Source organism: Hermetia illucens, chromosome 4, assembly GCF_905115235.1.
Source record: "Hermetia illucens chromosome 4, iHerIll2.2.curated.20191125, whole genome shotgun sequence".
NCBI classification, from domain to species: domain Eukaryota; kingdom Metazoa; phylum Arthropoda; class Insecta; order Diptera; family Stratiomyidae; genus Hermetia; species Hermetia illucens.
The window spans coordinates 26,298,727-26,311,455 of NC_051852.1; the positions used below are offsets into that span (position 1 = coordinate 26,298,727).

The 12,729-nt window shown below is 42.4% G+C and overlaps 1 protein-coding gene across 3 annotated transcripts in view; it reads right to left on the minus strand.

The window, feature by feature from the left end:
• The window catches only part of LOC119653519 (unconventional myosin-IXb-like), a 52,769-nt gene extending 40,341 nt beyond the window's left edge, over positions 1-12,428 (minus strand). For all 3 annotated transcript variants that reach the window (XM_038058185.1, XM_038058186.1, XM_038058187.1), the window contains exon 1: positions 11,037-12,428. In XM_038058185.1, the coding sequence (XP_037914113.1) occupies positions 11,037-11,090 (54 nt within the window). In that variant the 5' untranslated portion in view covers positions 11,091-12,428. The remainder of the gene's footprint in view (positions 1-11,036) is intronic.
• Between the last annotated feature and the right edge of the window lie 301 nt (positions 12,429-12,729).

Below are 12,729 nucleotides of genomic sequence, written 5' to 3' on the forward strand. Positions count from 1 at the left end.
CAGGATAAAGCCTTATACGCCTCGATGCTCATCCTGCCGAGACAAAAAGGGAAATCTGATTTCCGACAGAATGGACATATTGGAGCGATGGGTTGAGTACTTTGATGAGCTACTGAAAAACCAGAACATCGGCGAGTTGGAGGTCCCGCCAACTGAAGACGACAAACAAATACTGCCACCACCAAATTTAGGAGAAACAGTCCGTGCAATTCAACGGCTAAAAAATCATAAGTCGCCAGGAGCCGATGGAATTACAGCCGAATTGGTTAAATATGGAGGCGACCAGTTACACCAAGTGGTTCATCAACTTGCGCTCAAGGTATGGGACAGCGAATCAATGCCTGAGGATTGGCAACGAGGCATTATCTGTCTCATACATAAAAAGGGAGATATCAAACAGTGCGGCAATTATAGAGGTATCACGTTGCTGAGTACCACCTATAAGATATTCTCCGCTATCTTGCTAGGCCGGATAGCCCCATACGCCCAGAACATCATTGGCCCATACCAAAGAGGTTTCACTCCAGACAAATCAGCAATAGATCAACTATTGGAATATGGACAACAGGTGCACCATCTATTCATCGACTTTAAAGCCGCCTATGATAGGGAATAAAACTGTACACGGCCATGAGAGAATTCGGTATTCCGACAAAACTAATAAGACTGACTAGGCTGACCCTGACCAATGTGCGAGGCCAGATAGCAGGATCACTCTCAAGACCATTCGACATCAACAACGATCTACGACAAGGGGATGCCCTATCATGCGTCCTCTTTAACCTTTAACCCTTGAGAAAGTGATCCGTGATGCCGAGGTAAATGCAAGAGGTACAATCCTCTTTAAGTTCACCCAACTACTGGCCTATGCTGACGATATCGACATCATGAGAAGAACCACCCGAGACGTACAAACTGCCTTCATCCAGATCGAGCTCGGCACGAGATTTTGGGCTGCACATCAATGAAGGCAAGAAAAAATATATGGTGGCAACGTCAGCACCGAAGGCGAACCAACAAACAACATCAAACCGCACTGGTCAAACAGGAAGAATAAGGATAGGAGAATACAATTTTGAGACCTTTTGACAGCTACGATGATGAAATCCGCGCACGGTTGTTATCAGCCAACAGAGCCTATTTCAGCTTACAAAAACTGTTTCGCTGGAAACGTCTCACCATAGGGTCAAAGCTCTTACTATACAAGACTATGATCTTGCCAGCCCTCATGTATTCCGCGGAAACTTCTTACCAAGAAAAATTGCGAACTCTTAGCCGCGTTCGAGAGAAGAATCCTCCGAAGAATTGTTGGCCCCCTACATGAGGATGGACGATTCCGTAGCCTACATAACGACGAAATCTATGAGCGATACCATGACCGTCAGGTTGTGGATAAAATCCGGCTCAATAGGTTACGGTGGGCGGGTCACTTAATCTGTATGGATGAGGATAATCCCACCCGGAAAGACTATAAGAGCAATATCTATGGTAGAAAAAGAAGACGAGGCAGACCCTGCCTAAGATGGAGCGGAGCGAAGACAGCTTTTAGGGATATCGATCGTTGGATCTCGGCGCAAAACCGGGATGTCTGGAGTTCCTTATTAAGGCAGGCCTAGACCGGATACCGGTTGTTGCGCCGTTGATGATGGCGATAATGAAAAACTTTGAGAAAATCGAACCAGTCATCTATCGCGATATGCCCTATGTCCGTAGGAAAATTTCCCACTGCTCGCTTTAATGTTTCCTTATGCGAGTTGATATTTGGATGTCATTCTGAGCATACCATGCCCTCTAAAACTAATTACAATTTGTAGTCTAATGGATTAAGATCTGGTCTACCAGAAGGCAAATTGTCTGCAGAAATAAAAAGTGGGGACGTTGTTTTCGAGCCGAGTTTGAATTGAAAGAGCCTTCTGCACCGACACAGGATGAAATGACACATGCTTATTGTTTCACACAAAACAATAAGGGGGGGGATATACAGCTACCGATGTTTTCACCGCCTTTCCGGAAATGGATGCTGATCACACAATCGTAGCTAACATACCAGCAAACCATCAGTCGGGCAGGGTGGAGACCTCATTCAACTGTTGGTGCTAGTTTAAAGCTTCTTCCGACGATCGTACACAAACTCTGCCATTCTGATTATTAAATGATTCTTCTACGGTTAATTTTTTTTCCAGAAAAGGGGATCGTTTATAGTTTGATACCCGCATACTCTTCGAATTGCCTTTTGCATTTTACCACCCTATTTTCCCCGTACGTCTTATGTATGCTGTTAGTCCAAGGTCTTCGTTGATTATGCGGGACATTGAATTTTTCTACATTCCTGTTTCACGGAATATGAGTTTTTGTTTACACTTCGGGTTCCGTTAGGTTCAAACATCGATCGCTTTTATGGCCTCCCGTGTCCTTACATTCTTCCCGACCTTGGACGATCTTTCACATCACCAGTGTCCTTAAATAGTTTGATAGCACGATAAACAAATATACGGCTTATACTAAGTGACTTTAGTACTTTGAATGGGATACTTTTTTCCATCAAGCTCTTATAAAGCGCTATTATCGCGATTCTATTTTCTTTATCGGCCTAATCCATTTCGAAACAAAAGAAACCGGAAAAACGATGCATTAGTATAAAATTACTAGGCATAACGATCATAAGCCTAATTTTTAAAATCTGACAACTTCAAAATTTTAACGAATTCAGAGATATAGAACATATGAACGTGCATTGTGTTGTGAAGGACATTATGGTTCCTTTCGCACGATCTTTTCGTCTGAATTCAAACATTATTGATAACTCTGACACGTTCAGCTTTGTTTGTTTGTACAACATTAAATGTAATGATTATGGACTGAAAGTTTTGTCTCATTGAAGCCGGAGACTGCGTGGATGCGTTAAACTTCATCAAGGGAACCAATGCCCTATTTGAGTACCAAATAGGGCAGTGTCCCAATATATTGGATTTGGTACCCAAATATGGCAGTGGTCCTTCTTGATCCTACAGCGTTCGAATTAATCACAAACAGTGAAGCAGCTTATAATATTATGATTTGTATCACTATCCGATCATCTTATAATTTCAGAAGAATTAAACTAAATGAGGAAAGAGTTGTGCCGATAATCATGGAGGTAACAAAAATTAAAGAGTTTATAAAAATAACATCGAAATAGAGACGGTTCGGCCCCAAATTCATACATTTATAAGCAGATCGCCAGTAAAATATTCTAGGACTTAGAGAGTCCCAAAAAAATCCAAGATGTAGAATAGAGTAGCTCTTTCTCCTACTCATTTGCACAAATGGAGATATTCTTCATTTTAGCAAAATATTGAAACCACTAAATACAAAATTATTGTACCCAATATATTGCAATATATTGTTTTTGGTTTAGCCATGTAAATGTTCAAATGTGGTATTAATTTTTGTTTGCGGTTGTTAACATGAAAAACAAAATCAATATTTCAGACTTTGTTTCCATATGTTATGGTTGGTTGAGGCACGTGCATAACCAATCGCATAGCAGAATGCTTGCTACTGGTGAACGACAAAAGTAACTATGAAGCGTTTCTACAACTCTGTTTGAATGGTTGATACTGATTGAAAGACTAGTTTCGATCCTAAAACACTATAGTGCTTAGGAACAATCGAAATTAACATTGAAGTAAAACTGACTTTTCCAACTTTCATGTTAAGCTGCCAAGAATTTTTTACTTTTGCAAAACATTCGTTTATTCGTCAATATTCTGATATTCTTTGATTATGCCAGTGCTTTCTCCAATTCTCGAAGCAATTATGAAATGTGGGAAAAATCACGAGGGGCCTTAACCTGAGAATACGATAGCCGAATAATTTTTTTAGGGATTGAGGAGTCCTAAGTCCGCATCCACTTGATGTAGGACCGGATCAAATGGAGAGCAATTTGCTCCCACTCCTCTTTTTGGGTTAACACCCAAAGTTGAAAAATAAAAAGAGGGACGAAGACAGGTACGGTTTCGTACCAGGGCAAAGGCAACTCATCAGACGCTGCCTCACCTCCGCCCTGGGAGCAGCGTGACCGAAGCGGCTCGTAGGTGTTTTGGCCGAAAACGATATGTTTTTAAATCGAACAAACTACAGCGCCATATTTCTCATGGCAAAATTACAAAAAAAATGCATGCCCCAACATCCTCAGCAACTTTCCTACCCCTCGAAAAACAGAGAATACATGTGGACTGGCAACAGGAGTTTATGATGACACATTTCAAGTGGAATGGTTTTTGGTACGCTGAAGTAGGCTCTTTTGTGTGTAAGATAATATGGAAGTTCAAAATATGAACAAATTGGAATCAGAACCAGAAGAAAGCTCACATATAATGGTCGATTGTTTCACTATAAAAATCGTCCACTTAAATGAGGATTGGGACGTAGATTTGTCATTTACAAAGTGGAAGAACGGCGGCAAATCCATTGCTGGTTACGCCATGTAGTGGAACTCACCATCAAAGTTTAATCGAGGAGGGAATAATTCTAGAATAACCTTGCAATAAATAGCCGAGGAGGAGTTCAAACTCTTCTGGAAGTCCTGCCAATATCTGCCAACGATATAGGTGAGTATAATCGAGGCGGTATATCGTCCGTAGGAGTCCTATGTCAATCCTATTACCACAAATATCGTATAATGAGCCACCATCATTGCAAATCAGGACTATCAATTCGTAATGGCTTTCAAAAAAATCCAATTTTTAATGACCCCCTTTGCCTTAGGCCATTTTGACTATCAATTCTTAACGACTCTCAAACAAATTTCCACTTTTAATGAGTACCTTTTAGTCAGGCTACTCCGATGCCAGGAAAAAATTGGTCATATTGAAACTACAGATTCCATTACATCGCCCAATTACCAACAGGGAAAAAATCTGTCTTTCTGAACGTGTCATTTATTCATTCAATGCCACATTCGCTATCTAATCAATCCACAAGCCAAATGCAAATAATTCCATACTTTCGACTATCCATCATTTCAGATAGGTAAATTGCAAAAACCAAAGTGAACGTCAGAGGACTATAGGGACGCTAAATACTAAATAATTCCAGAAAATAGCTATGAACCACGCTTTTGTGCGAATCAGCCGATACAAATGGATTAGAATAAGGATAAAAGTAACATATGATTGGAGCATGATAGATATGTGTACGTTCAATCGACAAATTTTCATATGCCTTTTCAGATCAATGGGTTGAAAAGGCTTTGACAATTTCCTCTTTGTGATTTTATCGTGTGTTCGCATTAAAAGTTTAGTTTAAACTGAAGGAAAACGTTCCATTGTGCGGGCATAGACTTTAATATAGTTACAAATTTTATCTTGTTTCATTCACAATATTAACAAGCCAATGAAAGAATGTTTATTAAAAAGTACACTACTGTGTGGAGTTCTGGACGAGATGAGAGAAAAAAATGTTATTTTTTCAGAAATCTCCTTGATCGGACTATGAAATTGCGTGTTCATTATCATCATCAACGGCGCAACAACCGGTATCCGGTCTAGGCATGCCTTAATAAGGAACTCCAGACATCCCGGTTTTGCGCCGAGGTCCACCAATTCGTTATCCCTAAAAGCTGTCTGGCGTCCTGATTTACGACATCGCTCTATCTCAGGCAGGGTCTGCCTCGTCTTCTTTTTCTACCATAGATATTGCCCTTATAGACCTCCCGGGTTGGATCATCCTCATCCATACGGATTAAGTGACCCGCCCACCGTAACCTATTGAGCCAGATTTTATCCACAACCAGACGATCATGATATCGCCCATAGATTTCCTTGTTATATAGGCTACGGAATCGTCCATCCCCATGTAGGGGGCCAAGAATTCTTCGGAGGATTCTTCTCTCCAACACGGCCAAGAGTTCGCATTTTTTCTTACTAAGAACCCAAATCTCCGAGGATTAGATGAGGACTGGCAAGATCATTGTCTTGTACAGTAAGAGTTTTGACCCTATGGTGAGACGTTTCGAGCGGACCAAGAATTACCCACAAGAAATAGAGATTTAACTTCTTCAAAACTAACTAACTAATCCATCGTTGTTCCGACATATTTAAAAACAAACAAAAAGAGTTATTCTGCGAAATTCCTATATTTAAAAGCGAGCCGAGTAGGTATGAAAGTGAAACGTTTTTTCTTTTTTTCCATTGAGTTATGATAACTGTTCTCCGACAGCGAAGGAAACAATCGATCAAAAAAAAAACTCCTTTGCTATTTCCAAGCACCTCTTATAAAATACGCAACGTTTTAAGTTTCTTCCGAGTTATCACCACCTCGGTGAATGGCGGATTATACCTACGGCGGATACTAACTGCAAAAAAATCCTACCAAATAAAAAAAATAGAGGCTGGCGTACGGAAGGTCGCGGTTCAAATCTCACTGGTGGCAGTGGAATTTGTATCGTGATTTAACGTCGGATACCAGTCGACCCAGCTGTGAATGAGTACCTGAGTCAAATCAGGATAATAATCTCACATTGCCTCCTGTAGGGTACTGTAATCCTTTAGTGTACCGTTGCGGACTTAAATGAAGTGCTCTAACACACGTTAAAGTCCTGATCCAATTGGACTGTTGCGCCAACGATTGTTATTATTATTTAACAATGTGACTGGGTGGTAACTTCTCGAGAAAATGCGCTAAGAAGCATTAATGACATGACAAGCTGTAAGGGATTTGAATGCAATACTTGTAACTGACAATATTATGGAAACTACATCCATCTTCTCATAATTGCAAATTTCTTCGCTTTCTTGAATCAGTGGGTCACCTTCCTGCTTGCATACATGGTTTTAATGAACCTCCTTCATGGTTATGTGGAAAATATCAAGGGCAGAGTGAAAATGACCAAGTCCTTATTTCAAGCCCTGAGAAAACTTAAGGCTCGAGGAACATCACCCCCCACCCTCTTTCTTTTGACGAACCTGGCCATCTTACATAAAACATTATTCCTGCCCGCGTATGGTAACAACACTCTCTCGCCAGAATCGAAGTGGTCCAGCGTTTCTAACACAGAGAGACTGTAAAGGTGGGAATCAATATTGCCAGAAATAATTCACATATGGGTGCATTGCCTTTCATTTTCGCTTGTCGATATGCTCCTGGTCCGACTTTACCTCACCCAGGTAGATCCTTCCGATTAAATAGGATAGCTCGCAAACTGCCTTATAAAGAGCCGTATGCTAGGGATTCGCCTATTCCTTGCTATAAGAATAAGCCCCAGTACGGCAGTCAAGTTCATCTATTCCGCTGCAGAATTTGAAAGATACATTCAAAATTTTTCCAGATCGCTCTTTGTCCACCACAAGAGCCCAGATGCATATATCAATAAAGGGATAAGGAAAACATTTTACGCGTTAAGTTTATTCTTCCCTGGGAGGAGATGTGATTTCTGCATTAGTTTCAAATAGTGCAGGAATTCGGACAGTAGAATCCTCTAAATCACCGAAGAAGCATAGGTTTTTGTTTGGAATTAAAGGAGCTCTGATTCCTCCATTCACTTGATGGGGGATAAAAACCCAATTCGAGGGAATTTTTTTTTTCTTAAATTGGGGAAACCCTAGATTTCCCGAGGTACTTCGTCTAGGATGTTACTGTGACCGTAGGACTTCGATCCTCAGCATCCGGACTCACGTAGTCTGACCACACTGCACGCTGCAAAGTATTTAAGATGGAGGTCTAGGGAGAGGAGATGCAGGAGTACATTGAGAGCATCTGCCGGGCAGGACTGCAGAGCCCCAGTTGCACTTGCACACGCGGTTCTTTGAATCCTATTAAGCTTCATCCTACGTACGTTAGGATCGGACGCACTACATCGGTGTACATCCAAAGAACCATCCTCGGCCAAAGACCCCATTTCTTTGCAAAGGTTCTCTAGCAATCATAGAATGCTATACAGGCCTTCTTAACCCTCAGTTCTATGTTCAATCTCCAATTTAGCTTTGGATCCAGGATTACACGCAGATATTTGAGGAAAGAAACAATCTTTGTTCATTCAGCCGTGGTAGGTGGAAATCAGGTATCCTTGTCTTGGTGGTGAATACCATCAGTTGTGTTTTGGTTGGGTTTATGCCGAGTCCGCATTTTGCCGCCCACAGGTACACCTTTTGCAACGCTCCTTCCATGATGTCGCTCATAATGGGCGGAAACATCCCTGACACTAATATCACCAAGTCGTCGGCATACGCCACCACCTTCACCGCGCTGCTGCCCAATGTTGGTATAGCTGAGGTCAAATGGTTGCCTTCTAGATCCGACTGGATTATCCTGGTACTTAGCATGGATGTAATCCAGTGCGTAAAATACTCCTACAATCCAATACTGGTTAAGGCTTCCTTGATGGCGTTAGTACCAACGTTGTTGAAAGCTACCTCTAAATCCAAGAAGGCAGCTAGGGTATACTGCTTGTACTGCAGCGACCGCTCAACCGCGCCAATTACCTCGTGGAGGGCGGTTTTAGTGGATTTTCCTTCAAGGTAGGCATGCTGGGACTTAGAGAAAGGCGTTCTCTCCATAATCGTCCTTAGGTGGATGTCCAGAGGTCAGGTTGATTGGTCGAAAGTCCTTCGCGGACTCATGACCGCTCCTGCCCGCTTTCGGTATGAAAACCACGCGTGCGCGTCTCCAGGACTGTGGTACATATCCTAAAGAGATGCAGCTCCGGTAAATCTCAACCAGCCACGATATAACCCTTTCCTGCTGCTTCTGAAGCATGACTTGCATTATGCCATCTGGGTCTGGAAATTTATATGCGGAGGAGCAGTTTAGAGCTCAGCCGATCTTATCCTCAGTAATTACCGATTCGATAGTCGCACACAGCTGGGGTGCCAGCAAACCCTTCAAGCACAGTTCTGACTCATAGTCATCCTTGCTGGCGGGAAAGTGCGTTTGAACCAGCAGCTCCAAGGTTCCACTAGAAGATTCCGTCCAGGAGCCTTCTGACTTTTTAAGAAAAAATGGGCCCATATGTTCCTTTGACAGAATCTTACTGATCCTCGCGGATTCACTGGTGTTTTCGATGTTCTGACAATAGCTCAATCAAAACCGCCTCTTGGCGGTTCTGATGACCGACTTGTACTTCAATCAGTCAGTCCTTTGTATGGCTGCCAATATTTATGCCTGTAGCAAATGTTAAAGATTTCTCTGGTCAGCTTCCTGAGACTGGAGAGATCTTCATTCCACGAGACTTTAAAGGCGATATCGAATGCCTTTTCCAGAGCCCCGACCTTTGACTTCAGTTCGTCTTTCGTGCCAATCTTACCAATTTGCGCACCGGAGAATTTGTCCTTAATTACTTGACCAAACTTTCTCCAAACTATCCTCCTGGGGTCTCTGTAGGGTTTGGAGACTTCTGCGGCGAGATCTGGACTGGAAAACCTCCAATTGTGATCCGAGAAGGATCTCTGGTCAGACACTATCCAGTCCTCCACCCTAAGAATCCCATTGTCGGTTATTAGGATGATATCAAGGACCTCCCATAGAAGACCCTTTCGTATTTTTTTAATAACGGCGGATGCATGTTAATGGGTCCCTTCATTAGTGCACCTTATCTACAAACATTCCCTCCATTTCGCGAACGTTTTAATCCTCGTCTGCCCGGTGTTGAGTTCGTGAAAATCTTTTAGGATAGCTTGGATCCGACACTTCTAAGCCAAATTTCATCTAGATATCACGGCGACACATATACGTAATGAAAAATATAGCTCGAAAATGGTCATCAATATCGGAAGTCAGTTTGATACTGTCCAAGTATATCAAGCGCGAAGATTCGCCGTATTTACTTCTAAATTTATCCCCACTGACATCATTCAATTCCAGCGCTATACAAATGCTCTCATTACTCTTAGACCCGAAATTGACAGGGAAGTATGTCATCCTTGCATGGCTGCCACCAGAAACTTTATCAGCGTCGAATCTATGCGGCACAGATAAAGGGAATCTATCAGCGAAACGCTAGTCACATTTCATTGACTATTAATAAAATTATTGTTCACAAACATAATAATCATACCGAAAATCTTTGGCGAAGTGCCAACGTATGCATATTGTTGATTTAGACGTGTGATGGTTGCCAGAATATTTGCGACGACACCAAAGTAAATAGCAAATATCTCGCGGTTCTAGATGACTCCGAATATTTTGATGACTACTTGCATCCAATTGTTTTATTGAAAAAGTTTGACAGGCTCTTGAGATAGTCAGGAGGGATGGTAAACTGGAATCTAGTGAGCAGGAAAAGGGAATTAAGTTCGAAAAGGCATGGTAAGGACTCGGGCCAAGTGTAAATAAGGCAGTTCTGGTGATCCATCGTCCAGTTGCCTCCTTTGTCGTTCCTTTACTCAACGATAAATCTGTTAATCTAAAAGTTATTAAAGATTGTCCTAGTGTATGGTATGGCCCGGACAATCCAAGTTCGACCCTCGTGCTTCAAGTTGTTTTCATAAAGAATACTTCTCGGTCGGTTGGCAAGTAACCAACTGAGCAATGGAATGGCGAATGATTCTAAACATTACACAGAGAAAATGGAGATCCGCCTTCTACATGCCTCCGATTATCTATCCGCCGACAACTACTTGCCAGTGAGGGGATGTCATATTCCTCCCACGCACAACCTGAACTTGCATTCAAATTCATTTGTTTTGTCCTAGTTTTCAAAACACCTCGTGTAGAAGTGAAATATTTTGCTGATAGACAGACTTCCCCGTTCGTGTCATGCCTAAACAAACGGAGCTTCCTCCAGAAACCCACAGAGAGGGGCCGAGACAAAGTGCTATCCACAACGTATCGCTTCCGTTTCTAACAAACCTAAAAGCAGAATATAGAATACAGTATACGGGTGCAGAGCAAGGAAAAAGCAAAATGTTTATCAACCCAAGTCAAATGAAAATCTTTTCAAAAACATGAGCTTGAGCGATAAGTGCCTTTCCGCTGTCGCTACATTACTCCCTGCTTATCGAAGTAAAGTATTTTTTCTTGCTAAGTTTATCGACTTGGCTGATATGAGCGCAACTTACCTGCAATATGTAACGTGAGTTATCACAGGCCGGGCTGCTCTCCTGAGATTGCATGTTGTTGCCTTTGTCGAGGAACTATTCGCGTTGCTTGTGCATACTTTCAAAACCATTCTTCACTAGACTCCTGCAGCATTAGATAGTTATGCCTTGTACATATCACCGGCGTTTCAGCGGTGCACTTATCTCTTGTCCATTACGCTGGTCCGCGCGGCGGTGAAGGCCGTCCTCGGCCCAAGTCGACGCAGCAACTGCACTGGGCTTGTTTTTATCGTTTTCGTCCAGATTCAAGCGACATTCAAAGTACTTCATTCATTCATTCGGTGCACGGCGGGCGGCAGCGGCGTGCACGTCAGAGCGACAAGTGTTCTTATGGGTTCGCGCGACTGCCAGACTTTCCCGGGTCAGTCCAATTTTGCACTTTTCTCGGCAGCAGTACGAGTGGGACGGTCGCTGCAGAATATTTCCGCCACCTTCGTCGCAGTCGTCGTCACTCGTGGTGGTCCACTTGGATTGAATTCTTCTCCGCAAAGCGGCAGATAATCAAAAATGACTCATAGGATAAAAAAATCGACACAAGAGCAAAAAACTTCAGTCACAGAACGGCAACTATGGTCACAATGGTGAAGACAAATTAACTAGTTTCAGTTCGGAACTGCGGCGCACTCAAGACAACTGAGAGCGTCCAGATATCAAGATACTGAGAAGACACAATCCTCCTTTTCGCGTTAAACATGCACGATCGCCGATCGACGTTGGCGCGGCGAAATTTCGAAACAATTTCACTCGTTCTCAACCACTGCTCGCATATTTTTCAATTTTAATATTTCGTCGGTGCACTAGCATCGATGTCTCTGCATACGTGAAGAACGCAGGCAAAACAAGACCCCGGGCGGAGAAAAATGCATCTATCCATCGGTCGGTCGCGGCCGCAGCAGTAACAGCACACAAGAAAGTTTCAGAGCAAAACGTCAAATTGAGGTCACATGTTAAAATTTCGATTATTGGCCATTCCCTCCGACTATTCGGGTGCAAACTAGCTTCTCACACCGTCCGAGACTCCCACGAGCTGACTAATTTCCCACAAATTTCAGTTTCCTCGCAAGAAAGGAGTGTGCCCGTCAGATTTTCTTCGGGAAAAAAATTGGTGTGAACCTCCCTGACCACTACCGACGACACTTCTTTTAGGCTGTGACACGACGCTTTCGAATATGTCATTTACCTATTTCTACGGTTCGTTCTCGTACTTAGCATTCACTAATCGGTTATTTCTATCGCGGTTATTATTTCGCACGCACATACTATACTTAGACTAGTGTTTTAACTCGGTTTTTCGCAGTTTGAAGCAACAGATAATTCATCTCGCACTACACCCAGAGGAGGTACAAAGCAGAATACGACAGCGGCCATGTTTTTTTACATCAGTGTGAATGATTGCATGGGATGCCCGATGTTATATTTTCTATTAATGGAATTTGAATTATTTTAGTTTAGAAGTTGTGTAAATCCGTTTTTGAAGCACTTGAAAACTGGAATAGTCTGTTTACCTTACGGTTACCCAATGTTCACGGCAAGCATTGCCTCAACATCGTGCAAAAAGCTAATATCTTTGCAACTGTTTCAATCCAACCAGATACCGATTCACAATAGCCCACATCCTATAACTGCCAGTTAGCAAAAATTAATGATTTTTCAC